Below are 25,273 nucleotides of genomic sequence, written 5' to 3' on the forward strand. Positions count from 1 at the left end.
ACATGAATGACATGAAAAATAATGACATTATCTGTATGCAAATACCAATTACAGACATTTCCTAGTCAAATTAATAAGGAACTTTAAACTACAGAGCTTTTAACTAATTGGATTGAGTTTTCAAAACTCCCCAGTTTGTGCTTTTCAGTTTTTTATCTGTGTAATTTATTTTCAGAAATATATAAAAAAAAAATATTGGCCTCTTCCATTCTCTTTTCTACTGTTTTCTCCATATAAATAATATTGACGCAAAAGTACAATTTTTACCAGCTTACAGGTGCACCCCTAGCCGAGGGTAACATTGCTCAACCTACATGTCTTGTGTGCCACCATGACAAGAAACATTTGGCCTCTGGTTTTAAGGCATAATATAACTGCTTTTATAAAATTAATCTTTTCTTTTATTTTAAAAGTACAACTTGCGGAAATTTGGACACCTGTGTTTATGCTTTCAGTACAACAAATAGTTACACTGTGTTTTGCATACCCTTCGATTTCAGAGTCCAAGGCAGCATCCAGTTCGGTGAAGAGAAGCCCAATTAGGAAATGCTTTTGGCGGTAATCTGCAGAGAGCTCAAACATTCCGCTGATTCTCTGGTCTGGAAAACTGGAGCAGGAGCTCGAGTTCTGAAAGATGCACAAAGGAGTTTAGTTAGTACGGACCAAGGTGCAGTGAAAATCACTCAGTTAATCACAGATTTCTAGATCAACTTTGAGTTGATCTTCATTGAAACTTGCCCCAGTATCCAAGTATAGCTCAGGAGTTTCCTTACCTGCAAACTTCCCCTTTTCAGACTCTCACAACACATTCTGCATGATACTCCAACAAGGAGAGACCCCACTGAGTTTCCAACCGCTGGGTTGAGAATATTTTTACGCCTATGCCATGCAGATTTAAATTCCCTTGCTGTATATGCCTCTATCACTCACGATAAGAGACTGTTCCATCTATCTGCCACCCGCTCAGTAACATAAAAACCTTGCTGTAATTGTAATGTTGTTACTCCTTTCATTTGAAAACCATTAACAAGGTTATATGAAGACCATACATGTCACAGTTTTCCAGGTAATGTACCAAGACATCATTTTCTTATTTGGCTTATCATTGAGGTGCACATGGGAAACAGTGTGAAAAGGTACATTATAACAAGTTATATTACAACCTAGCTCTACACCAATAATTAAAAAAACAAACAACCAAGCTTTAGGTAAGATCATATATATACCTCAGAAGAAACAGAAGGACAGGGAGAAGCTGGCGATGATGAAGATGCCACAAAGAAGAGGTTTAAGTTGAGATAATGTTCATGGCTGCACAGAATCCTCAGGAATTCCAGTCTCATAGAAATCAAGGTTGGGAACGAATTCAGTTTGGTTGTTAACTAGATAAGAGGGAGCAAATACAGTTGCGCTGGTAAAGTAAAATGATGTGCAAAAATGAGATAACTGAGCTATGATTGCAGATATGATTTGTGCAATGTGGGGTAATACAACATACTAACATACCAATGACAAACTTCTGCATGCAGTATAAGCATGTCTCTCACTTACATAGTACATATGCAGATACATATCAGTAGCATACATGGGGGGGGGTCCACCCTCATCAGAGGGGTGCCACACTGGCACACAGAGATCTCCCAGAAAGTTATCTCTTAATGTCTTCTACACCGATCTCTTCCGTGCCCCTGTCTTCTTTCTCACAGGTCTGCTTATTCTCTTGCCTCTTCTTGCTCTTCTGTCTTCTTCCCCTTCTCCTTGTGCTTTTTTTCTTTGACCTCTTCTTTGTGAACCAGGCCTCCCAGAGCACTTCCGCAAAAGGGCGGAGCCTCTGGGCACATCCTCTCTCCCACTGGAGGAACGGAGGATAGGCTGTCCCTGCGACCATGCTCTTTCGTGGAAGTACACCGAGAGGCCAGAATAACGCAGACAGACTTGTGGAGAAAGAGAGGTGCAGAAACGCTTTTCTTATTCCATGAATCAGTCGTCATTATTCTGCCCACTTGGAGTACTTCTGCAAAATGGTGGAGCCACAGGGACAGCCTCTCCCCCCATTCCTCCAATCGGGGGAGAGGGTGTGCCCAGAAGTTCTGCTGTTTTGCGGAAGTGCTCCGGGAGGCCTGGTTAATGCAGAAGTGGATGAAGAAAGAAGACACAGGGAGAATCAGTTGAAACAAGAAGACTGAAGAAGAGGCAAGAGAAGAATCTGAGCTGCGGGAAAAGAGAGAGAGGGACATTGAAGTGGTCAATAGAGAAGGTAGGGAGACATTGAGATAGAAATTGAGAGTATTAAGAGTGTGTGTGTGGGTGCCAAATATAGGATCAGCCCCAAATACTCTAAGTACGCCCCTGTGTTAGAGTTTTCTCTAACAAGAAAAAAATAGTTGTACAACTTTTCACACTTTAGTAACTTTTTTTTTTTTTATTTTTTTATTTTTTTTACTATGACTGTAACTTTAAGGCAGAAGAGCTAATTGGAAAAGGGTCTCAAATTGTAACACTTGATAAATATGCAAAAGCCCTTATTACCTGATTGCAGTAAAGCTTGATGAGATTAAACACGAAACCACGGTCCATTAGGGATATTAAATCATATATGAAAAATGCCAAACTTATGTTGATTTTCTCTGCTTGTTCTGCCTCCTGAATAGAACACAATTATCAATGAGTAAACTCAACCCAGAGCACATATAGTTACAATATAGTATATATAAAGGTGTACATTGTAATATAGTAGTATTATACCAGACTGATTTTCTAAACATATGTATGTTTGTTTCTAATTAAAATTTTAATGTTGCATCAAAGCGCATAACTTATAATTGGATAAATATATTTTATAAATGAATATGGTGTTTGTTATGTAGAAATTATACATATTTGTACATGTGTCTAACGCGTTACTATGATTTGTAAAACTAAATGTCTTAATTGTTACAATTTATGTAAATAATTATAAATTATGTATACGTTTTGACTGTAAAGCCTTCAAACCCACACAACATGGACAAAGGAGGCCCTTTTGTTAGAACAGACGGATCTGCTGCTCAGTGTATAGCCGGTAGAGAGTCTGTGCAAATTGATGCAAATTATGAAGATGCCCTAAAGATAGACTTTAAAACAATATGGAATAGCCTATTATGACACAATTGTCTCAAAATGATGATTACTATAGCAAGTTCCCTCCTGTCTTCCAGTATGTGAAAGTAGTTAAGATGATGCTGTGGTTATGTTTACCTTTTGTGGCTTGCTTAAAAGAGCTCCAATTTCAGCAGTGATGACATTCACAATGGTACTTATGTCATCTTTAAACCGGTCAGAGAAGCGATTCCTTCTAGGCACATCTGGTCTGTCCATATTGTGGATGTACTGTGTCATGCTTTTTATCTAAATGCCAGGAAAAAGGGAACATATAATTACCAGAATCAAATGTCATGCTTGTGTTCCACTTGCACTTTCTTTTTAAACAGAGGTGGCCATCCTACAGAATACCGAGTTTGTTGAAATTTACCAACTACTGCAATTCAGTACTAGGTGGACTGCGGTTAGAGAAGCATGGATGTTGTGGTGGGAGCAGATCCGCCATTGGTAGACAGAATTCAAACATTTTAGTAACCATAAACAGGGAACTAGTTCACCTTTCAATTCTCTATTTTCAATTCACATGTATGCAAGCTTCATAAACCACCTAGGCCAATTTCATCTCATCTGGTATGTAAGAACTTGTTTAACTCAAGATAGCATATAAATAGTGGGGTCTGTGAAAAGGGCTATTAGTCTGAAATTACTTACTTAAAAGGATTAACACTGAAATAATGAAACTGATATTTATCCTCTTGGGACACCAACAGCAGCTCCCACCAGAACACCATGTGCAAACTCCAAGATACACTTACTGTATGAAGTTAACATTATTATAAGGCGAGGTCATGAAAAAACACATCTTGTATAATGTTGATCTTACCAAAAGTTCAAAGAAGAACCAAGCGTACTTGAAAACACTTTCTCTGACCATCCCAGTGCTGACCACCATCTGAAGTGCCAGCTCTTCGTGAAAATGCTATAATGAGAAACAAAGTATAATTCCCCATTATGTTAAGTAAATCGGAACATTTTAATAAGCAAGTTCAAACGCGTGTTCATTTATAGGGCGTTATTAAACATACATTTAAAATGAGTGATTACGCCATAAAAAAAAACTGGAAGTACAAATGTGCCGGAACGGTTTTGTGCCTTCTCACCAAAATATAGCAATCATTAATAAAACACATAAAGCTATAAGAGGACTAACTGTAATTATGCTATTTATCCGCATGTATTGACCTTAGTTTATGGTTGTACTTATGATTTATACATTTATATAGGTAAGAAACCAGTAGATTTTGTTGCTTTACGTACTTTTTCTAATTTACAATTTAAAAAGTTTTTAACACCCTCAGGTTCTAATCATCATTTCATAAATATATGCTTTTCTACCCCAGACACGGAATGATTAGCTCAGTCTTAAATTATGATCCTCAGGAACGACTCACTCAAAGTACCTTTTTACTAGATGGTCTTGTGTTGGGAATGGTAGACTGTGTGTCATTACTGCCTTCAATAAAAAAGGACATACGATTGCAGTTGCGACCAATGACCTGCAGCAAAAGACCACAATGCCACTAGAAGAGCGATCAGGGAAACTCACAACATGCACATATAAAAAAAAAGGTTCCTTTCACACATTTTATGTAAATGATATTATATTAAATCTGCCTCTAACCCGGTCTAATGTATGTAATGTGAGTATCTTCTCACATGACTAGGACAGTGCTTTAAGGAATGAGCCAGACCCAAAACAGCATCCGATTCTATCTAATGGACATAGATATAAAGCTCTATAGCCTTTCTGATGCGTAAATGTGGTACCTAGTCCAAGTTGTAAAGGGAATGAAAGAATTATATTTACACACACACACACACATATACATATACATATATATATATATATATATATATATATATATATAAATTGTATGTTTATAAATATATACCATGTTCCTTTAACGTGAACAACCCAAACAGAACAACGTTTCCTCACCTTGTTAGACATTATGGTTTTGACTTCCTCGTCTGCAGCATTTTGCATGCCAGGGATGTCGGGGTTACTGGTACTTATTGCTCGGGACTGTATTAGTTTAGAGCCAACAGTGGCAGCTGATGTACGTCCTACTGTGTTGTAACGTAACTCGGCTACATTTCCACCTGGTCAAAATGAGTGACAATGCAGAACTCCATGTCAGATCAGAACAGTTTTTTTATATATACGTTGTGGCAACATGTTATGGATTTGCTTTAGTCTTATAGAGGCAGCAATACTTCAGTGTGGTTTAGAATATAAGAAAGAATTTCACATGTTTTAAGCCTTGCCCTAGAAGGACTGCTTTGGGCAGCTAAAATGTTGGAGTATGCAAGGGGCTGTATTCTACCTGTGTTCTGACTGTCACAAAAACTAATCTTTCAGACAGTGGCGTAACTAGAGGGGTCGCAGCTGCACCAAGGCCTGTGCCTCTATGGGTCCAGGTCTACAAACTATTTTAAACTGGTACAACTTACCGGGGTGGGCATGGTATGTATGTATTTTTGTTTGTATGTATGTGTATATATATATATATATATATATATATATATATATATATATGTATGTATTTATGTATGTTTGTGTATATATGTGTATGTATGTGAGCATGGATGTGTAATTGTGAGTGAGCAAGAATGTGTAAGTGGGCGAGATGGAGTGTGTGCTAGAATGAATATGTACGTGTGTGTTTGTGAGCATGAGTAAGTGCATGTAATTTGTGTAGTGTTTTTAAATATATGTGCCAGAGTGTATGTTGGAAGGGGGGAAAGGGGCAAAGAAGGCACAGACAAGCTTTTTGAGGGCAAAGGTGGCACAGATAAGGTATTTGGTGGCACTGACAACATGGGGCAAAGATGGCACTGACAGGCTGTTTGGGGGGTAGGATGGCACTTGGGGGCAAAGGCACAAGATGTTTAGGGCAAAGTCGGGGGCCGCTGGGGCAATTTTTGCACCAGGGTCATGGGGTTTCTAGTTATGCCCCTGCTTTCAGGTGTTTATTTTAGTTCTTTGTTTCTTTGCCACATTAACTTATGTAATGTGTTGCAGCACTAAAAAGAAAGACATTCAAGGTTTCCAAATATTTGTAAAAGTATGTACACAGAACTGGGCAACACAGTATACAGTACTGTATGGGGAGTTCTTTCAGATGCAATTGAAAAAGAAGAACAAAACCAATATACCTGCTATAACAAAGTCCTTGTGTATCTCAGGCAGGAGAAACACATAGTATACATAGGATGACAATAAGCAATTCCTTCCATGCTGGTCCTTGCTTAGATCTTTACTGTTATGCAGACTGTTTACAATAGATACCACACATTCAAATGCATCTTGGGAAAAATTAGCTGAAAAAAAATAAATAAATGAATGATATTTTACTTAATAACGGGTGGAAACAAATAACGTGCAAGGCTAATTATTCCTGCATACATCATCTGGCTGTTTATACCTACACACATGCCCTAATAAAAGTAGACCTTCTTTGATTTTGGAAAAAATAAAAAAAAGATTTGCAATGCTCTGGCATTGGAGGGGTTCAGGACTGAACTCTACTGCAGTCAGTCCATACGACTGACATGGGGAGGGTAGGCCACAGGTGCCCTGTAGAATCTTTCACACATATACATTCTTTGAAGTGTGATCAGGCTGGACGGACTTTAGGACTTAGGACATGTGAAAAGGCATGTTTTAAAACTACAGACAAACTAAAGAAAACAAAACAAAAAAAAACCTTTGCAAAGACAGGCAAAAATATAGTGATACCAAGAGCTAGAGAGAGAATTAAAATGATGTTTTCCCCTGCAGCAGAATTTGGCCATTTTTTACAGGTTTCATAGTGCAATGAAGTCTAATGAATCAAATACCATTCAGACAACACCTAGTATGCACATGATTGCTTTCTAGGAGGCCGATCATGCACATCTTTTGTATGCATACATTTCTAGCATACATTTTCTTTCAGCATACAGAATTACAGTGAGAGTCAGAAATGTCATCAGAAGATGATTAAAAAGAAATACTATTAAAGATAAGCATGTCATATTCATACCTGTTTGTCCTCCAATTACCATGGGCTGCACAGTGAGCTGAAAAAGTTTATCAAGAACAAGATGAAGGAACAATACCAACGGCTCCAGTCTAGAAGAATTTAAGGAGACAATGCTGAGTTTCAGTTCATGTTCTAGGGTGGCCTCTGTGATCTTCTGCTCTAGAACCCTGATAGGAAAAGTCACTGGGCCTTCCAGCGCATGGCAGAGAGTAAAGAACCTATCCAGGTGGCTGTCCTGCAAACAGAATTACAAACCATTTGTTTCAGTCCTTTTGAAATACATAAACAAACAAAACAATAGTATTCCCTGTAATTTGCATTATTGTATTGGGACTCATGTTGTTTGTCAAGCAATAACATTCTGGCCAAGGCCGACTAGGCCTAGGGCGGCAGGTGCAAGGGAGGTCTTTGGCCCATTTACACTAAGGAAGACTGCCTTAAAAGGCCCTGTGCCCCTTTAAGACACAGAGCACCATGCGCAGTACACAATGCCAATATTTCAAGGCTGTAGCCTAGTTTATGTCCGTGCATCTAGTTTCTTACAGCTGCGTGTGGACCATGTGAATTAGCACCACAGACATCTCTATCCATTTAATTCAACAGAACGTCTTGTTTATGGTTGTTTTGTAAGACTGATTGATATGTACTACTTCTTGTTACAACGTCAGATAAAAAACTGCAGAAATGATGAAGCTGGACATTACCTGCGAGTGCACAGAGGAAATAGCTTGCACCCCCAAGTTAAATATTCCCTTGTGTCCTTCGATCCATTTTATAGGTGTCGAGAGATTCTGCACTTTCTGTAACAAAATGAGCCTCGGATGAAATGTCATTATATTTTTTTGTAGCGAAACCTATTACAATTCAGAAGCAGCACTGAAAATCAACATAAATGTGCTTGATGGAGATACTTTTGTTTTAATATAATACATGAAATTAAATCCTGCAGTGTGTGAACACTATATTAAGACATGCCTAAAGGAACAAAACTAAGCTTGTTCCTTGACCTTGATTTCTACAGCTACATGCAACAAACAACGTCTTTGAGTATTTTATACAGGAGTCTGTAGACATGTAACTCCTTGGCTCCTAAAAAATATAAAGTTTACAATGTAAAAACCCTTGAAAATGCTCTAAATAGTGCTTATCCATAAAGCCTGGGGGTGATACTCCTTACAGTAACACTCAGAATATTTACTCATTTTTAATTAGCGGATTTTATCTGTCAGTTGATAGGCTTCCCTGAAGTAGTGGCTCCTGAGGGATGTTTGAAAGGACTGGAGACAAGGAGAGAATCTGACAAGCAAGGGTTGGGAATTGAAAAGAATAGGGGCAGCCCCGGAGAAATCTTGTATAGGTGCTTGAGAGGCACGGATTAAAGCAGAGGACAGGCTAGGATCCTCAGCTGAGTGGAGGGATTGGGTTTGTATGTATTTGGATATAAGTAAGGAGATGTAGGCAGAGGAATCGCTATGAAGAGCTTTGTAGGTTTTACTCAAAATTTTAAATTGAATTATTTAGCGTGCAGGGAGCCGGTGAAGAGAATGACAGGGGAGCATTGCTAGAGCGATGAGTAAGGAAGATAAGCCTGGCAGCAGCATTCATGATAGGTTGTAAGGGTGGAAGACACGTATGAGGGAAGCCAGCTAAACCGAGTTACAATAGTGACAAAATTATTACATTTAGTTGTGTCTTGTGCTATGGATGGGTAAAATATATGCACTGCTGTTAATGTGAATGCATGATCATGACATGATCAAAGATACCAACTTCCCTAAACTATATTGTGCACGCTCCTTTTATACAACAACCACATTGAATGGATGTCTGCGTGTGAGGCTACAATAAAGGAAGACTTTCCTTGGCATATGTGAATTCGTATTATCAAACAAAATCTAACTTATGTTTGTTTCAGGAAACACAAAAAAATAACTCAAACTCCATCCCTCCTAAACAGCGACATTACCTCTGGAGAATGCATGGAATAGTTTGGAGGCAGCTTGTCTACAGCCACAGGCAGGCAATAATGTCCTGTTTGAAGGCGATCATTTACCAAGATTGGCAACCACTAAAAAAACCAAAACATATAAAATGTATTAATTTACAGAACTGGGTTTTTATCGGCTATGCAGAGTAGCAAATAAAGGCAAGTATATAGTCAACCATGCCTGAGGGTCCCTGTGGGGTATAGCCATAGTCCTCAGTAGTTATTATCAGATTAGTTAAAGGTGGTGTGAAGCATTTCCGTATTACTGAACTGTAAACCTTACCTCCATACTCAGGAAATGTACAAAATTTGCATTTAAAAGTAAAATAATCACTCCTCAAATGTAATGACATTCCATCAGCAGAATATTATAGGATGACCACGTCGGACTAAAGATTTTGACATTGTATGTGAATTCATAGGGTGGTCCAGCGGATATAATTTAGTTTGCCACTGCTCCTCTCAGAAGGTTAACTGCTACACTGCATGCTTAGGAGCTATTATAGTACATTGATTGAAGGAGCAGTTACCCCATTTCAAAATGTATTTTTCTTGGCTAGTTTTGTGCTGATCTTTATTACACTACAGAGAAAAGCATGCCACTTACTGAATATCCCAGAAGAGTTTCCACGGTGGCACCTTGTTTGGGTTGACAGCTAATGTGATAAAATGAAAACAACAGATGGTGTTTCTTTGTGAGAACAGCCGGAAGTTTAATTTTCACTTCTTCATAGAAATCAGGAGCTCTAAAAAATAAAAAACACACACATTAGGAAGGCTGAACAACCCTGCAGTTGTTACTTGTTATGTCCTGTTTGCACATTGTACAGCGCTGCAGAACATGATGGCGCTATATGAAACATTATTCCAGTGTTTAGGTTTTTTTATACTAGAATCAACTTTTTTGCTTGCATGCCTATAACAAGGACACTGTACGACAAGAGCCTTCATTCAGCAAGGCCTTTTACGTTTGGTAGAATATAACTCTCGTCGTGTACATATTGAAATATGGCCATCACTTCAGATACAACCCGCATCTCAACCTACTTGTTGTGATATGTCACCGTCGTATAAACTTCCTCCAGAAACTCCGGACCATTAGACTTTCCAAAAATGACCTAGGTTTACAAATGAATAATTACATTAATTAAGATACATAATCCAGATTGAGACTGAATTTTTCTAAAACCATCTAGGTGAATAAAAACCATTTACATGCCATACAGAACCAATCACTTTCTCTCACTGAAAATGACTTGATCCTTTTTTTATAATCAGTTATACAGGTTTGTATAAATCCTGAGCAGTCTTTATAGTTTATAGAAAAATATTGTGATTTCATGGATTCAGCCGGAAAAAAAAATATATAGAACATTTAAAAAATGCATAAAAGGTTAAGCTTGCATCTATACCCAAAAAGTAGAGGGCATTCACACCGACAAAGCATTAGAGCAAAACATACTGGTAGGGAATATTATAGGCTAGAAACTAGAAATAAGTCAACACATACAGCCTGGAATGTGGAAGAAGGGTATGGGCGGATATCTGCTTCATGAGGCATCCAGACAGAACACATACTGCTGGGACTGCTAATATTGTGTGTATATTGGGAGATATCATATATTATATTCTCCATCGCCAAAGTTCACGAGCATGCATGCCTATGTGAGTTCATATATTTTATTCCTTATAGTTCTTATATTTGGTTATTCCTTGGTGTGAGAGAGCTTTATTTTTTTTTTGTCACATGTATATTGGGATACTCACCTGCACCATAAGGAATATAGCCTCCATCCTTTTTTTTTTCCTAAATCATGCTCCCCTTATATTTTCTGGTTGATATTGTGAATGCTTGAGGATGAACACTGCATATATATATATATATATATACACACACACACACACACACACACAGTAAGCACAGTTAATTGGTATTGTACACTGGGCAAGCTAAGGCTATCACTTAAATCAGCGTACAATATCAGGTAAGTGTGTACAAAGCTGAAATTCTCCAGCATTAAAAAACAATAAAGCAATGATAACTAGGTAGATAATTACCGGCATTGCGTTCTTGGCATCTTCACCGCACATAAACTGTAGTTTGATTGTAATGTTTCTTGCAGAGGAGAGTTTGTTAGCAAAGTTCACTCTTTGAGGGTAGACATACAAAACATTTCTAAAAAAACAAAATGCATGATAGGATAAACAGATGTAGTATACATATCAAGTTGACAAAACAAATCCTGCCTATTTGATACACAGTAAAACAAGAAAAAAAATCTTTTCTCGAGTCTTGCCAAATATCATACTGAATACAAACTCCACAAGGGCTATTTGCTGTTATCATGTCCAGACTTTCTATAATAATACGTTTTAAAGTCTTCTTTATTCTCACCTGTAGTAGTCATATGACGAAAGGAAAGGGCCACAACATGGAGACACGTTTGGCTGAGCTGGGGTATAGGGGCATAAGAAAAAAAAAATGTGCAAAAACCTCCATGCATTTGCAAGGGGACCATGTGATGGCTGAAGTGTCCCTTTAACGCCATAGTTGATTTTGACATGTTAGTCATCAGAACATGGCCTTCTTAAAAATCACTAGCAGTTTTCACATTAGCACTTAGCATTAGATAGATAGATAGATAGATAGATAGATAGAAAGACAGACAGACTGCTAGATTGTAAGCTTGCGAGCAGGGCGTTCTCTACCGAGCGTATCGTCTCATCTCACTCAATTGCCTATTGTAAGAAAGTGCTGGCGCTATATAAATAAAAGATAATGATAAAATATGTAGATACCTTACTTCAAGATTGTGTTAGCCTGTGTAATAACATTTGTACAATGTTCAAGATCTTTTTATAAATATGTTTAGTTCTGTGCCTTTCAACATGTATCTAGTAACATTGGTGTTTCAAAAGAGTTTGTGGTGTTAACATGTCTTGATATCTTTCAAAGGGATGGTAGCGGTGGGCTACCGAAAAGTTAGGGGTGTCTGCCTCTGATAAATATTTGTTATATTGCTGAATTATCTTGTACACAATAATAAATGTTGTAACATATTTGGGTGATCCTATTTTAATGGGCGTTAGAGGACACCTATATTTAGTAGCATTCAGCACTGTATGGTGTATATATAACAGAGAAAAATAACAATTAACAGTGAAGGAAGGCATGCTTTATTTGTTTAAAGATTCAAATATTTGGAGAGGTCATCCGTTTGGTCTTCATGCTCACTGAAAGTTTTATTGAACATTTTCACATAAAGTGCTCTTTATAGTAATTTACTTTTATTTAGTTATCCATTTAGATTTATTCATATTAATTTATCTAAAAACATTTTTAATGATTTATATTATCTATTTATTGTATTAATCAATTGGAATATACCTTAGTGTCCACTTGTGGATAGATTGGCATTAGTGTGCTTTTTCTCCCTTATATATACACAATATTTCTTTGCAGGTAATGGACGCCTTTTAAGTGAATGCAGCTCAGTATATATATTCCGCACTCTATTCCCTACAATTCTGGTGATTTTTTTCATCTAGAAATTATACTTATTGTTCAGCACTTCATTGCTAAATAAAGTGTGGCCTAACCTAAGTAACTCTGAGAGTGCCCTCTCGCTATATATATATATACATATACATATATTATATTATATATCTGTGCACGTGCATAGACCCACAATGCATAGATCATACTCCCCAAATCCACTGCAATTTCTTCTAAAGCTTCAATAATTTTTTCCAAGCAAATTCGCTTTAGAAAGACTGCGTAATATAAAAACCTGAAGAATAACTAAACACTGTAAAAATCAAACATTGCAAAAAATAACTCACTTGGAAAAAATGTAGTAAAAATGCCTACAAGATACAATAGCGGTATGGGGACCTGATTTACGTGAATTACACAGTGTCAAAAAATGACACTGTATCTGGAGGTTAATGCTGGATAGATTTGTTTTTCAGTCGTGGTTTATTTCTTAGCCAAGCAAGCAAAGGTTCAAGGCTCTCATAATCTATCTTCAATATTTGCTACATTGGTATCTAAAGAGTGAAATTCCCTCTAAAATACAAACATGTCCCCGTAAATGATACAAAGCTCGAGCTTTTTTATATAGTCCCATTATTTTTAATGAGAACAATTTTATTTAAAATGTAATTTTGAAAAAAATTGCAATAAATGGAATATATAATGTGAACAGACTTAAAATCAGAGTCAAGAAGACGATTTAGTGATTCAGTTGTCTTGACTAACTCAGTATGAAGCTTGTTCTAAATAACTTCACTGCTGAGATTAAAAACCTCTTCTTGACCACTCAAGCTTTAGTGAACAAGACCTTTGTCACCTTCCACCTCAGTTTGATTACGTGATTTTAGACATAATGCGTTCTTGATAATTATCTTACTGGTAACAAGTACCATTTGCTATATAAAAAGAAAAAAAATTAGAAAAAACTATTTGAAAAAAAAACAAACCCTATTGCTCAGTGTTGTATGAACTGTTGTAGCCATTATCAAGGTAAACATAGAATATTATTATTGATTGATTTATATATCACCACCGCATTCCACAGTACTGCACACGGGAATATTTCACAGCACTGTACAATGGGTATATGGACTCTAAATGTTCTTTAAAATAAATTGTATTAAGTTAACCAATTTTGAACTTTAAAAGTATCTATATTCATGTAAAACTGCGCAATGAATTGAAATAGAAAATAACATCTGCTTCTAAATAATCATAATGGTGTACGGCTGCAGACAGTAAGTGGCAGCACTCCCAAAGAAATCCTACAAATGTGTCATGTAAAAATATTTCTTGTTATAGTAGGTGAGAAATTCCATAAAATGAAGATGTTCAAGCAAGCAAATAGTTAAACCCTGGTATCTGCTATAAGAGCGGACCCTGCTGCTCTTCCTGTCTTTGATCGTTATGCTAAGAGCTCCTTCTAGTGTGGAAGAAGCTCCATTCCAGGTCCAAGCTTCTCCCCTCTGCTTTGCCAAACGTTGGACATTGCACAATGAGAGCCAGTTGTTTTTTTATCCTGTTGTATTCCTTCTGCTTACTAGATGTACCGGCACCTGGCAACGGTGCACCGCAGCCACACTCTGAATTGCTGTCGTGCCATGAAGAAGAAATCGCTTTACTCTCAGAAAGTCTTCTTAAACTTGGATCTGAATTTAGGAGCGAGGCTACCCGCACACAACAGAGTCTGGCCAGCATTTTCAAGCAAATGGATTTATTTAAGGTCTCCTTGGAAAACATGTTCCGACAGGTGCTCCAAACTGCCAGGCAAGCAGAAGACCTTGATGCAAGAACCAGACGCTTCACTCTTAACGATACGATTCAACAGTCCTATGCTGAACTAAATAAAGAGCTTACTTTACTAAAGACACAAGGACTGGCTTTAGACAGCAAGATCAAGCCGCTGGAAAGGAAGATACGGAAGGCTGTAAACATCATGAAACAGGATCATTCCTTTCCTAACATAACAAGTATATCGGTAGGAATTTAGGACTCTTTTTATTGATGATGTATTATGATCTAATCTAAAACAAAATACAATGCCTGCTTTAATACCAAATAATTAGATACATGATATATTTACACATTTTGATGATTTGGAAAACACCTTTTTTGTTGATTAATCCCAACTGAAATGTATAATTATTATACCTGATATAAATGTAGCACAAACTGTTAAACCCTTCCATCCAGTGATAAGTGTGTGACATTCTATAAGAACCGGTCATTAAAGGTTAATAGAATATTACATACAAAGTTGTATATATACAAGTGCACCAACTGCAACAGAAACATAGATTTAGCAGCAACTCGCACCAACTCATCCATTCATTTTGCCCTTTTCCTAATTAGAAACATTTGGCGGCAGATAACAACCATTGGGCCCATCTTGTCTGCCATTTTTCCTGATGTAAAGATTTATGCTTATTCCATGCACTAGAATAGCCTCCACCACTTATGATGGGAGGATGTTTCATTTATCTACTACCTTCTCATTAAAGTAAAAGTTTATTACATTACATTTAAGCCTACGACCCTCTCATTTTAGATTATGGCTTCTTGATCTAACATTTCTCCTATTCCAAAATAAACTTCCTCTAGTAGTTTGTAAAATCCCTTTATGCATTTAACTGTTTGTTTCACATATCCTCGACCTCTCGCTATACATATTGAGCACCCTTAGTGTTTCCTGATGATTTTTATCCACAAACCATAATTATATAAGGGACCTATCAATTATATTTTTATTGCTACTGCTGGCAAGCTATTTCCAACACTTTTCTGCACAAAATGCTATCCCATTGTCAGATTCCCTGATATATATTTGTAGGCAGTAGTTCAGAGCTATATATACATATTGATGGAATTACGGTAACTTCATTCTTACAAGTCATATATTTTAGTCGAGGTTGCTTTTCTTATTTCCCGCAGTCTTTAATTAAAAGTCAGAACATGCAAACTGAAGAACTGATGCGCTTGGTTAACATCCATCAAGACCTGATTGATACCCAGGAGGAGAAGATTCAGAACTTATTGCGTAAGGTAAAGTTCTCACGGTTATTGGTTTGGCAAACAGATTTCAAATACCCCAAAAGATTTTAATATACAGAGTCAAACAGTTTTACACAGCCACATCTATCAATTGAAATAAATTGCTTTTGTAGAATATACTCGGTAAGGGAAGTAAAGATAGTGTTGTTTTGTTCGGATTACACAGACTGGGTCAAGGAAAATGACTAAGGACGGCTGCAATGAAGATCTGAAACAGAGGCTTCCCGTCTGAAACAAATCCCTGACAAAGTAAGGAATATATTACAGAAATATATCTTGAGCCTGAAAATCAGGGAGCCCAGAACTTCTTCTGCACAGACATAGCACACTAAATTGGCCTTAGTGGGGTATTGCATGTTCTGCACTCTTGATATATGGGCTTCTGATGTTAGTACTTTTCTTACCAGTATGTCCAAAAGAGTACAGCTTTGGTGGGCTCCTACTGCTACTCATCTCCATTAAACTCAACCTGGGGTAGGGAGGTGTATAGGCCCTGCATCTCTGGTGGTGTGATCAAGTGATATTATTACTAAGATGACGGCAGAATTTTAAGAAAATGTGGCGCCTGCCTGGTGGGCACTGTTTAATGATAAGCACTGAATTTAATTGCTGATCAAGCAAAGAAGGGGGTAACCAATTTCAAATCAAATTTGGGCATAAGCTTGTTTCTTCTACATAAAAATATCTTTATATTTACCTGGACCATGAACATATTATAACGTAATAGAAGGATTTTTACTTCATACAATTTATGTTTATTTCTGTTACAGGTTTTCCTTGTGTACGTGTCAAGGCTCGCTCTTTTATTTGGCTTTCGGTGCCTATTCGACCAAATTCAGACGAAGTCAACACGTCAAATGATTATTTTTTGTATTGAAATTAGTCACTTTTAAACTTGAGTTTTATTCCTTTTTCTACTAGAGGGTATTGGCAGTACCACTCTGTTATTTAACCTCACAATGTAAATGTTTATATACCACTTGTGTGTTTTCATTATTTTGCAGCGCTATGTGACGCCATCATCTATCTATCTATCATCAAAATATACATGCATCATAATGATTATTCTACTATCTGAATGTGGCAGAGTAAAGACTATTTTTTACGACTCTAAAGTAAGATTCCTATAAATAGTGATCATACTTTTATAGGTAGGGATTTGGTGCTGGGGACCTGAATGTGTTATATATATATTATATATAATCACCCCTGTACGAACCTGCAGCTCACCTAAAGAGGGGTGCTAGATGTTGTTCTAGCCTGCCTCTAAATCAAGAAAGCTTTATATTATATTATAAAGTACAGCGCTACGGAATATGATGGCATTATATAAATCAATAAATAAGATTTATTTAATAATACTATTATAAAATTATTACGTTAGCGTTGGGCAGTGAGACACCAAACATGCATGATTAGCTTTCAACAACCCAACTACTAGCATACCCAAATGAATCTTAAATCTTTGGAACAGCTGGGTTCACGACACTGCACCTTCAGCCTCATCTTGAAAAAACAAGCCCAAAGATTATCTGATGTACATAAACAGAACTGCTAAAGCCTTAGAATGTATATCCACATGGCTGCCCATCTGACTAAGAAGCCTGTTTGGTAGATCGGGGACCTCTAAATGAAGAAACAAGGAGACGTTTAAAGCAAAAAGACAACTTTATGAGCAGTGTCTTTTAATGCAGCAAACGAGGTAGCCGCGCAGGGTCCAGGGATTAGACAGGGGGCCATGGCAGGCCGCCAGACATCCATAGTTTTTGGAGTATCCTATCTGTCAAAAGGTAGAGAGAGATGCTCAGATAGAAGTAGTTGAAAAGAACAGGTGCTGAAATGAAGGTGGGGGGTATATTGGGAGAGGGAGGATAACAGGGAAGAGGGGCACCTGGAGAACCTGTGGTGGGCCAAGCACCCTAATGGGAACCAAGATGACCCCGTTTAGAAGGTTGATTTTGTAAAAGCCAGGGTCTACGGGTAACATGGCTTCTGGTTTTATAGAAGAAAGTCATTTGATTTGTATTTTAATATGTTTTAAAATTGTTATTGGGCGCCATGTCATATACTTGAAATAGAGTTCACTGCAAACTGAGGCTCCAAGTGAGAAATGTTCTTGCCAACTAGGGTAAAGGTTGTAGTGCAGTAGCTGAGTGCACACTGGGATATCCATGTTATTTTATCTGTATTTTGAATACATTCAGTTCCCGTTCAACTGATCACTTTGATCTAGACAAAGCAAGGCACAGAATGACATAAATAACAGCAAGTTGAGACCTTTGCTTCAGTGAGAATAATTGTTCTTTTGTTAGAAAATGTTTATCCTAATCTGAACCCCCACATTCCATTTCCCCATCCATCCTTACATAGCTAGCACTTATTTCTGCTATATTTTGCAGGTAATTCATTAATCATTAAAGGCAGCATTTATGTATACACAACATTTATTAATTGGAATAAAATATTAGAAGTACTAAAAGATTTCATTTTTTTTGTTTTTCACTTATGTTTAAAAACAACAAGGAGGCTTTCAACTGCTGCCTTTACAATAAGCACATAACAATATAAATTAATACAGGATGCACAACAGGAATATTTTCCTCAAATCAGATTTGTTTTGTTCAAAGGGGAATCTAGTACTTGGACACATTTAACCCCTTAAGGACAATGGGTACATATGTTGGAATACACTAAATACTCTTACTAAAAGCAGCCGGAGTAAACAGTCATAAACCTATTTTCCTCACAATAGGCAGACAGCCATTAGTGGTGCAAAAGTGTTAGTTAAGTTTTCTGAAAATTTGTGGTGACTGCTTATCTGACATCTGAATTATTACTCCCCCTCCTACAAATGCTATGATTTCCAGCTTCTATCTTACTTCATATAACAAATGAAATATAATGGGTTCTTTTCAGCCACCTTACCAATATTAGAACGTGTTATGTATGGCCAGCTCAGCCCTTCTTCTGGAGAAGCTTACTGAGTTTGGCTCTCTATAATGAACAATGAGGTAAGTGAATTAAAATGTAGATCCCCTCTTTGGTGAGTTTTTGTGTATGGACCAACACAAGTTCTTCTTACCTGTAGGTGGTATGTGGAACATACACTTCTTTCACTGGAAACTCAAGGATCTCTTTAATGGGGCGAGTTCGACTTTCTGGGAAGGGTTTTACTGGTAGGAGCTCAGGGGTAAGACAACAGTTGAGCCCATCACAGACAGGCGAAATTTCAAGCTTCAGGGCACCTTACAAGAGAACATAATAATCTTAGTCTCTTCTCATAGATAACACTTCTGTATTGCCGACATCTAAACATTAAAAGACATAACAGAAATTAAAATATCCCTGGTCTCCAGACCTTCAGGGAAGCCGGAGTGCTTCTTAACACCCCGCTTCCCACTGCCTCGGCTTTCCTAGCTTCACTATTGCTGCTGGGTTTCTCCCACCATCAGTCAGTCCGTGTATATGTGTATATATTTATTAATATATATTTGCTGTACAACTCAACAATTTGAGTTTAACCTCTAAAGACAACCTAGCAGTCGTCGCAATTTAACAAAGTCACTGCTTTTCCTTTGGATTTTCATAATATTTTAAGTTCCCTCTCTAGTTCACTGAGGCTCCCATGTAAACTACACCTACAGAACTCTAAATCCATGCTCAACATGCGGTAATCTAGTAACTTGTTTTGGAAAACCAGCTTTGGTTCTTGGTGAGTATGCACACACTTATTGTATAACACTTAGTGTTCCTTGCATTTAAGCTCCTGGCTAAGCTGTTATTTATGTGATTTTACAAATATTTGTCTCCCAGTATGGTCCTCATTCAAGGGCATAAATGCCTTTAATTATTGAATTCATTCATATTTATGGAAATATGGGAAAAACAAAGTAGCATAATTTTCTCTATGAGGAAATTATATGAATAGTATATTTGGGGGCTAAAAACAAAACCACAAAATACAAACAAAATAGTAATTTTTATTTTTGTATCATTTTTATATAAAAATAAAATAATATCACACCACTCTGGTGCCCTCACCTGGGATAGATTTGATTCGCCTTTGCAGAGATGATCGCTTGTAATCTGCTAAATGCTTAAATAAGTCCTCATCACTGAGCTTGTCTCCTTCCTAATAAAAGGAAAAAGGTGTAAAAGGTGGTTGTTTATGCCAGTGTACAAATGTAATAACAATGTTACAAAATACAGCCAGATGCCAGGCGGTAGAAGTCCACATGCTTGGCCAGGATCAAGCTTGGTTTGCGCCAGCCAGCTCTCTTACCTCTAGTATAAGATGAGGAGAAGCGATAAATTGGTCCTTAATACAACAAAGAAAAACAATAAAATGACGTTATACATCCAGATGATGTACCTGTTTGAAGAAAGAGTTTATGGCAAGTGTTGTTGGTTTAAATGGTAGAGGCGAGTTATCTTCCAGGGAGTTGCTTCTTTCAGAGAATCGCCTTCCTTGAGTCAACGAGGACCTCCTGTCACCTAGAACATACAACTTTTATTTAGAAGGAAATTACATTTATACCACACTGTCCTTTTCAGGCAAGCCTCATAATATCAACAACCAAATATATTAAATACTTAACAAATATACTTTAAAAAAATTATACATTATGTTTTTGATTGCAATCTTGTTTCCTTTACATTTGAAACCATATAGCTAGATTTTCAAAACTAACCAAATTATAGAATCATACCATTGGTGTTTTCAATATCTGGGGATTCTCTTTCCAAGGTCATCATATTAATGCAACTTAAAAGACTGATGGGAACCCAGGCAAATGGCATTCGGTACTTTCCCAGGCGCTGGCAAAAGTTTTCAGCTTGAGATTTCAGCTTCTCCACTTTGTCTTTGGTCTAGAAAAGAAGTATATTAACATATGGCTGAGAGGATATGGCACCATGAGAGCCTTAATACTGATGATCTACCTGTAGACATACCCGGTTTGACCTGGAGTATCTCAATCAGTTCCTTTTTTCCCCAACCAACTTCTCTCTACTCTGATAAATGTTTCTTCTACTAAAGTCAGTCTGGGGCTTACTCTGGCCCTTCACATGTTTAGCCATGTCCCCATGTGCAGCTAGTCATACCCCTTTACAATGGGTAGCCTACCCTAGGAAGCATACCATGTAAGCTTGTAGGTTTATATATATTTTATTAGCATGCTCACAATTTACAAACCACTCATTCCAGTTACAATAATGTTATTAATATTTCATTCTTTGATGTACAACTTCCCATATCCATCAAACACAAGGGTGGAAAACAGGAACAACTAACGGAACCTTTAATACATATAAATTAATAGAATCCCCAAATAAGGAGGGTTGTAGTTAGCCTCTACCCTATTTACACTAATAAAAAACAATAAATAGGTAGCCCTAATGCTGTGCTGATTAAACAATCTATCCAGTAATATTGCGTATGTAATTCCCAGATTCTCCTTCCTCAACCAATGTAACTAGACTCGCAATACAAAGATCTCATTCTAAACTAAAGAAGCTAGATGGGGAGTGAGGATAATAGTTAGCAATTGTGCTCGCTGGCAGAAGCCCAAATCCTACAGAACCTGGAGATCACGGTTGGTCCCAAACACTGGTATTGACCAGAGATGGATCTGCCTTGCTGCTGAGATCAGACAAGAACAGACACGTTTAGGTTAGAATGGCACCTATTCTCATCTGATCTTGGTTCTATTCACAGACTCTTTAAAACATGATGTGGCTATGCTCCTCTTAACCCTTGCAGGCAAAATGGAATCACTTCACAAACATGGAAAAAAGGCATCCAAGACATCCAGCATTATCTTCATCAATCCAATGGCATTAAATCAAAACATTGTTATTATTCCATAAGCATAATGAAAATCAAGAGACACAAAGGAGCTCCTACACCAAAAGTGCTGCTTAATCATAATGTTTTTAGATTTTATGCCATTGGATTAAAGTTACTGCTGGGTGTCTTGAGCATTCCGTTTCTGCATTTTAAAGTGTTTCATATGGTCTTTTAGGTCTTAAAAGGTATATGGGGCCTGGCAATCAGCCCTGCAGCTCATCTCACATCGTGAATGATTACTTTGAGGGTCTTCCAGTGCAGAATTTATTAACATCTATCCGTACTACTAAATCGGATTACAAATATTTTCAGAATGTTAATTTGCTTAGAAAAATGCGTACGGAATACATAGCCTTTAACATCTCTAGCTCCAGTCACTTGATATTTACCTTTCCAGCATCACTTTCTTTTAACGTCATATACGGTTCAGCACAGTCTGAGATTTCTCCTTGTTGGAGGACCTTTTCAATCTGAAGCAGAAAGGTTAGGTTTTGTTGGTTTAAATACGTCTTGCTGTTGGCATTACTAAATTATTTTATTATAACTACCTAGAACTTGTGCTTTGTTTATTTCTATTAGTGTAATTAAGATACTTGATTTAAAAAATGGACAGTTTGGTCCCAGAAAAACTTAGATTTGTGGCATAAGGTGCCAAATGTAATGTGTGCGTCCTATCAACCATTCACACTTACAAAGGCTGTCTGAAACTAATAAAGAGGAACAATCAAGCAAATACTGAGAAGAGCACGATGAGATGCCCTGTGGCAAAAGGCACAGATCCAGAAACTCTCCATCGACAGGAGACTTTGTCCCAAAAGCCCAACATACAGGGCTGAATCCTAAAGTCTCTAGGGTTAAGCCTGGAATTTCTTATACATGCAAACACAACAGGATCACCTTTACAACTAAGAAGATGTCTTGAGAGGGATAGGTTATTGAAAACACAGCAGCTCGGGCTTGGCTGGATGAATCTACGTTGGGTATGTGGTTCCTCAGGAAACCCTTGAACACGTCTGAATTCAAATCACAATAGAAATTTTCAGAGATCTAATGAAAACAGAAAACAAAAGTATTAATTTGTCATATTTGTGTATCATATATTAGGTAAATCATTAATAATGGGAGTTCAACTGGAATTCTTCAAGTCATAATACTTTCACACCAACTGTATGATGTTAATGGTCAATGTTACTATTATACACAAAGTCCCTCCTTCTCCTGTGAATGGTTCTCTTTTAACCATGAAATGTCCCAGTATGACTTTTTAATTAATTTGGACATAAAACATACAAAATAGCAACCTCAATGTGTGCTATATTTTATAATTACCTTCTTCTTTTCTTTAAAATCATACAGTGCAATACTTGCAAATAGAGGCTCTATATCTATGTCAAATCTGTCAAGAAAATAAATGCACAAATTAGATTAGACAAATGATGCACATAGCAAAAAGTCTTGACGAATCTTGAAATGTGAGGTGTAAATTATTCCCGAGTACATAAAAGCATGGCCGCTGGCAAAGCTCTCTCCATCGGCTTTCTCTCTGGGAGGGGGGTCCTTAATGTAGATGTGAGTGGGGCATGGAGTAACTTTGTATATGTAACTGTGAAGCTCGAGTTATGAGTGCACATTGTACACACGTACTTCATGTTTACCTATAAAATTGAGTGTAAATTGATACCTGCGTATTACCCAGATGTGCAGACTTTAGTTTATGGGATATACAAATCTAGTATTAAGATATACATTATATATAGACATATATCATTAATAAACAGAAATCTAGCACTAGCCTAACTAAAGTGTCAGATTACTAAATGTGGTTTGTACATATCTCTGGTTTTTAATGATTATGCATAGAATGTATATTTTATTTTTTGAAATTTTATGTGGACAGTCAAATATTCTCTTGACATTTCATGTGACTGTGCTGTGAAACACTTGACTGTGTCTGATATTAACGGCTAAATCTTTTGACTATTTCACCAAAACCATTTCGGTATTAATTTGCCACATAAATATAGACTAGATATAGGTAGGTATGTAGATAGTTAGATAGACTGCTTACTTCAAACTGTGCAGCTTGACCATTAGCCTGTAACCCATGTGTTCCTTTGGACAATCAGGCACAGGACGGATTTCCACGGTATCTTCCTGCAAATAAATGGGGAGGCGTTATTTCCTGCTAAAACATGCATTCAAAAATGAAGAAAAAAAGATTATGATAGCAATTAGGCCTTAACTGTACACTTTTATGTAACTGAGTCTTATCAGCCCCATCTTAATTTTTTAATGTCCTTTTTCTTGGTGTTAGTTGTGGTGATTTTATAAGAGTATAATGGCTGGAGCATGAAATGACATTCTAATGGGTCCATTGTGAAATGCAAAAAAGAGATCACTGGGGCAGCAATCCTGTGTTCCAGTTGTCCATATTGAATTCATTTTCCCATCTCCCCCACAGGTTTTCTTGGTTTCACCCCATCAAGCTAACTGCCCCTTAACAACACAATCTATAGGATTCAACTAAAAAAAGTAAAAGAATGAATGTACCATTGTTATGAATCATTCAAGGATTAAAAAAAAACCATAATATTCATGAGATATTATGTTTGTCTGTTATATCTGTTTTGTATTTTGTATATTTAAAAAGTAAATAAAGGAATTTAAAAAAAAGCACGTTACCTCATCTACGGGTGGAGTCAAGGCAAAAAGTTCGGCCTGTCTATTGGCTTTGCGGGTTTCTTCATTCTGTCTTTCCAGTTCCTCCACATTAGTAATCTGAAGCAAATCCTTCACACGGCTTTCTGGATTTAAACCACGCAAATCAAAATCACAGGTGGAGAGCGTGGCTCTCCCTGATTCATCACACATCACTGTCATGGGACGTCCATCAGCCTAAATCAGACACGGGTCAGATGTATCATTGACAGCATTCTGTGTTAACATATGTGTCTCCTCTGCAGAATAATAGATTGCGTGATTGGCAAGAAGCGAGCGGCAAACAGCTGCCAAATTAAATGCAGCAGGGCTTCGGATGTGTTACGACAAAGGATCCTTTAAAAAGGATGTAGGATTCATTTTAAGTTAAACATTTCAAGGTTAGTTATTAAACCAGAAGAAGACAGGGGAGTTTGGAGGACGGTTGTGGTTTTAAGTAACTGAATATATATTATGAAGGCCCAACCACAGTAAGCTTCTTCTACATAAAGTTGCTTGGTCCTGTTTAATGCATAGTTAATATGTATTTAAAGCCACTGCACTGATTGTTGAACTATGCACTATGCAGGGCCAGCTCAGCCCTTCTTGCAGAGGAAAGCTGCTAGGGGTGGTCTGTCTTCATTCATACAGAATCTAGTCACTTTGAAACCACAACTTTAATAAAAAAATCTTGTTTTAGTGAATATACCTGTTTCAGTACCAGATAATCAAAATACAGGCAAACCACAAGACCCATGGCAAGCCTATATAATAGCAAACATACCTGATCATTTGTTTGAGAGAATGTTTCATCTGACTCAAATGCTTGTTTCTGAAGAGCCTTCTTCAAATCCTTCCTGGACTCACTTCTGCTAAAGCTGCTGCTCCCTGAGTTCTCTTGGTTTCTAACAGGAAAATAAATGACAACATTACTATTAATAGTAGTATTATTTATTTCTTCTCAATGCTGTATAAGGGATGAATGC

At 37.2% G+C, this 25,273-nt stretch overlaps 1 protein-coding gene across 4 annotated transcripts in view; it reads right to left on the minus strand.

Annotated features, from left to right (window-relative positions):
- Positions 1 to 25,273, minus strand: part of DOCK8 (dedicator of cytokinesis 8) — a 63,222-nt gene that overhangs the window by 15,868 nt on the left and 22,081 nt on the right. For 2 of the 4 annotated variants that reach the window (XM_053466396.1, XM_053466387.1), the window contains exons 5-28: positions 25,072 to 25,192; positions 24,273 to 24,485; positions 23,659 to 23,744; positions 22,920 to 22,986; positions 22,488 to 22,637; positions 21,980 to 22,060; positions 20,452 to 20,611; positions 20,115 to 20,236; positions 19,784 to 19,874; positions 18,825 to 18,987; positions 11,215 to 11,332; positions 10,204 to 10,274; positions 9,764 to 9,902; positions 9,136 to 9,237; positions 7,874 to 7,969; positions 7,170 to 7,404; positions 6,301 to 6,465; positions 5,081 to 5,244; positions 4,542 to 4,637; positions 3,965 to 4,060; positions 3,238 to 3,387; positions 2,530 to 2,643; positions 1,227 to 1,382; positions 488 to 627 (exon numbers count right to left, since the gene is read on the minus strand). In XM_053466396.1, coding sequence (XP_053322371.1) covers positions 488 to 627; positions 1,227 to 1,382; positions 2,530 to 2,643; positions 3,238 to 3,387; positions 3,965 to 4,060; positions 4,542 to 4,637; positions 5,081 to 5,244; positions 6,301 to 6,465; positions 7,170 to 7,404; positions 7,874 to 7,969; positions 9,136 to 9,237; positions 9,764 to 9,902; positions 10,204 to 10,274; positions 11,215 to 11,332; positions 18,825 to 18,987; positions 19,784 to 19,874; positions 20,115 to 20,236; positions 20,452 to 20,611; positions 21,980 to 22,060; positions 22,488 to 22,637; positions 22,920 to 22,986; positions 23,659 to 23,744; positions 24,273 to 24,485; positions 25,072 to 25,192 — 3,096 coding nt within the window. The remainder of the gene's footprint in view (positions 1 to 487; positions 628 to 1,226; positions 1,383 to 2,529; positions 2,644 to 3,237; positions 3,388 to 3,964; positions 4,061 to 4,541; positions 4,638 to 5,080; positions 5,245 to 6,300; positions 6,466 to 7,169; positions 7,405 to 7,873; positions 7,970 to 9,135; positions 9,238 to 9,763; positions 9,903 to 10,203; positions 10,275 to 11,214; positions 11,333 to 18,824; positions 18,988 to 19,783; positions 19,875 to 20,114; positions 20,237 to 20,451; positions 20,612 to 21,979; positions 22,061 to 22,487; positions 22,638 to 22,919; positions 22,987 to 23,658; positions 23,745 to 24,272; positions 24,486 to 25,071; positions 25,193 to 25,273) is intronic. The other 2 variants (XM_053466414.1, XM_053466404.1) reach the window with 1 other exon arrangement.

Source organism: Spea bombifrons, chromosome 1, assembly GCF_027358695.1.
Source record: "Spea bombifrons isolate aSpeBom1 chromosome 1, aSpeBom1.2.pri, whole genome shotgun sequence".
Taxonomy (NCBI): domain Eukaryota; kingdom Metazoa; phylum Chordata; class Amphibia; order Anura; family Pelobatidae; genus Spea; species Spea bombifrons.